The sequence below is a fragment of the Vicia villosa genome, unplaced genomic scaffold (genome assembly GCF_029867415.1).
Source record: "Vicia villosa cultivar HV-30 ecotype Madison, WI unplaced genomic scaffold, Vvil1.0 ctg.001892F_1_1, whole genome shotgun sequence".
Classification (NCBI taxonomy): Eukaryota; Viridiplantae; Streptophyta; class Magnoliopsida; order Fabales; family Fabaceae; genus Vicia; species Vicia villosa.
In genome coordinates this window covers 263,902-267,680 of record NW_026705766.1, presented here as the reverse complement: position 1 = coordinate 267,680, position 3,779 = coordinate 263,902, and the positions used below count along the sequence as shown (strand labels likewise).

Sequence of the window (3,779 nt, the reverse complement as noted above, 5' to 3'; positions counted from 1 at the left end):
CAAGCTTTCCCCCCTTAGCTTAGGTCTTCCTCATGCATTCTTTAAAACACAAACCACACTCTTTGATTTTCTTTTCTTAAGAGCTTGTTATTTCCGCTCCATTCCCAGCATAAGTCTCCAAAGGTCGAGCAGCGGAGTGTGAATGTAACTCGTTCACCTAAAAAACACAAAACAAACAAAATTTAGTTAGCCGAGCTACGGTAGCTCTGATTCTGCAAAACAGATACGTAGGCAGCGGGGTAGGGCCCGTGCGAGCACAAAGGATTAGCATAGATTTGTTACACACCCATAGATTTAGACACAGGCGTGGATACCATCGAGTACGATGGGCGTGAGGGGTGCTAGCACCTTCCCCTCGCGTAACCGACTCCCTTACCCTCTTCTCTAGTCGTGAGACCGTTGTTTTGTTTTGTGGTTTGCTGGCATTCCCTTCCTTTTCAGGATAAATATGTTAGTGGCGACTCTGTACTATTGGTTCCTGTTCGTGGGGTACTATGGTTCTTGTTCGATTGGTGATCTGTGTTCTATTCCAGTGTGTTGTTGACTACGGGCTTTGGTTCCGTGAATTGACATTCTATGTTCCGTGTGGTATATCTATTCGGGGCCGAACCTTTGGCTCTGTATTATGTGTGTTACCGGCAGTCCAGAATGCCTGGTGGGCGGCAACAAGTCCCACCACTTTGCATCATAGCATATTTATTTCCAAAAGAAACGCAAAAAAAAAGTATAATAATAAGCATTTGCATGTCATATTTTCAGGGATATTCAGGAGTTCACCCAAGTTGAAGATGGACATTCCCACTGATACCGTCAAAGAGCGTACGAGGCATACCAGAGCTTATAAGATTCCGGATATTGATGTTTCGGGGTTGATTGGTTTGAGTTCTCGGTTGGAAGGGGAGGTTCTCCGTGACTTCAATCATGATTATGGCAATTTGCTCTCCATCCTCAAAACATCTTTCGATACAATGGCTTTGATCACCCTGTTTCAGTTCTATGATCCACAGTTGAGGTGTTTTACGTTTCAGGACTATCAACTGGTGCCAACACTCGAGGAGTTTTCTTACATACTCAACATTCGAATCACTGATGATGTACCTTTCATTCGAGTTCCTGAGGTTGTGAGATTTGAAAAAATAGCTGAAGCTCTTCACATGGGTATAAAGGAGGTGGAAAGAAATTGGAAGTCATCGGGCGGTATTTCTGGTTTCTATCTTTGCTTTTTGATTAGTAGGGCTGAGGATGCGGCTAAGAAGGAGCAGTGGGTTGATTTTAGTCGTTTGCTTGCTATCATGATCTATGGTATTGTTTTATTCCCTTCAAGAGAGAACTTTGTGAGTTTGGCGGCGATTTGTGTCTTTATGAACAAAAACCCCGTGCCAACGTTGCTTGCAGATGCTTATTTTTCGATCCATTCGAGAAGTAAGAAGGGAGGATATGTTGTTGGTTCTTGTCTTCCGTTGTTGTATCAGTGGTTCATGTTGCATTTGCCGGTGAGAGGACCTTTTGTGCTCAAGAAGAGTTCTCTTAAGTGGTCAGATAGGATTGTTAACCTCACATCTTATGACATCAGGTGGAACTATTGTATGGGGAAAATTTGGAACATCATCACTAGTTGCGGTCAATATCCCAACGTTCCTCTCATAGGAACCAGGGGTTGCATTAGTTACAATCCCACACTCGCCTATCGTCAATTGGGATATACAATGGAAAGGGCTCAGAATGATGTAGAAGCGTTTGAATCAGTGTACTTTGCTGATGGTAAAGATCCTCTGGAGCTAGAAAAGATAGCGTATGCTTGGACCAAAGTTCACAAGAGAGATCAGACTACTTTGAGCAAGAAGGTTCCTATTGCTATGGGTCCTTACCGAAAGTGGGTTGAAGCGAGAGTGAAAGATTTGTTGTTGCCATTTGCGAGGTCATGTCCATTGTATGAGCAACCTCCCGTGGTTTTATCTGATACCGTTGCGGCTGAAGTCTATATTCAAACTGAAGCGGACAACATCAAACTAAGAGCAAAGGACAATGAGGTTGGCTTGGAGAGGTATTTTCAAGATCGCGAAAAGGCGGAATTGGCTCGTAAGCTCAAGCATGCGCAAGGTGAAGGTTCAAGCATGACACATGCCCAAAGGCGATCGCATGACTTGATGGAAGAAAGCTTGTACCGAAAACAGCAGGAATGTGCGAAGTTGCGAAGGTCCGAAAACAATAGCAAGAGAAGGATGCAGGATTCAGAACAACAGTTGATGGAAGAGAAAGCCAAGTCAGCTCGACTTGAAGAAGAGCTCGCAAGCCTCCGATCCCAGCGGAGAGGAGATGGAGGAGCTCATTCTGTTGTCAGACGATCCTAGTGCTGCTGTGGATTGGATTTGTTTGGTCTAGGGGTTTGATTTGATGTGTATTCTTGATGCTTGTCGCCCATGTCCAAGATTGTTGGATGGGGTCGCATTTTGATGTTCTGAATTTCTTTTGTACGCCTTATGAGCACATTGTGACACGGTTATGTATTTTGTCTGTATGAACTCAAATTCTCAGTTATGTTTGAATGAAATATGCTCAGTTTGCTGAATTATTCTCGTGCGTGGATTGCTGTTCGAATATATTCTGTATCAGGGTTTCTATGTCCTATCTGAAAGTGGGATGAACTCTTGGATACCTGAAAATTAACAAACATTTCATACATATCATTCATATATCATACATGTCATATATTTACAGGTTTTGCAGGTCTTATATCTTATGTCTCACTGTTTGGTTATCAGAAGGAGCTCTAAGACGGCTAATCACCCGTATCCGACTAGGAGCAATCAGAGAAGGCAGATGGAACAGATTCAGGAACAAATGGCAGAGATGAGAGCTCAACTGACAGAGCAGATGAATGCGCAGATGGCGCAGTTTATGGAGGCACTGACTAATGTGACCAAGGGACAGGATGACTTGCGGGTTCTCGTCGAGAACTCCAGAAGGGTTGAGAATGGAGGACATCAAGGGCTGTTTGACGATGTGTCTGGTAGAATTGATGATCACCATGATCCGAATGAGTTTGATCACGTGGGAGGGCACTATAATCCTTTCAATCAGCATCACGGGTTTCCACCTCCACCTCCGTCTCGTCTGTTGGGAAGGAGAGATCATCAGAACCGTGGTAATTTGGATTTCAATGTTGAGAACTTTGACCAGGTATCAAGGCATAGTGCTGAGGGTGTGCATGATGAAGTTGAAAGGTATCGTCTGATTGAAGAACGTCTCAGAGCTGTTGAAGGCAAAGGGGTGTTAGGCATGGATATCAATGACTTGGGGTTGGTTCCTGGTGTGAGGATCCCACCAAAATTCAAGGTTCCATCTTTTGACAATACAATGGGGTGACTTGTCCCATGACTCATGTCAAAGCATACTATCGCAAGATGTCAGTTTATTCAGAGGATGAGGGTTTTCTAATGCATTTCTTCCAGGATAGCTTGGCTGGAGCTTCCTTGGAGTGGTATGTTCAACTTGAGCGCACCCATATCCATTCATGGAGAGATCTTGTGGAGGCTTTCATTAAACATTATCAGTACAATGTTGATATGGCACCCAACAGGACCCAGTTGCAGAGTTTGGTTCAGGGGTCTAAAGAATCTTTCAAAGAGTACGCTCAGAAATGGCGTGAGTTAGCTGCGAGGGTTCAGCCACCTATGACTGAACGTGAGATGATTGACATGTTCACCAGTACTTTGTCTGGACACTATTACTTGGCTTGCAGTGCTTCAGCTAACTTTTCTGAAATGGTGAGATATGGC

At 44.0% G+C, this 3,779-nt stretch overlaps 1 protein-coding gene across 1 annotated transcript; it reads left to right on the top strand.

Annotated features, from left to right (window-relative positions):
- Positions 1–788: 788 nt before the first annotated feature.
- Positions 789–2,351, top strand: LOC131637022 (uncharacterized). Its single transcript, XM_058907587.1, has one exon. The coding sequence runs from the start codon at positions 789–791 to the stop codon at positions 2,349–2,351; it is 1,563 nt and encodes a 520-aa protein (XP_058763570.1).
- The last annotated feature ends 1,428 nt before the right edge of the window (positions 2,352–3,779 follow it).

Coding starts and splice junctions, on each gene's coding strand:
- LOC131637022 (XM_058907587.1), top strand. CDS start 789: ATGGACATTCCCACTGATACCGTCAAAGAGCGTACGAGGCATACCAGA.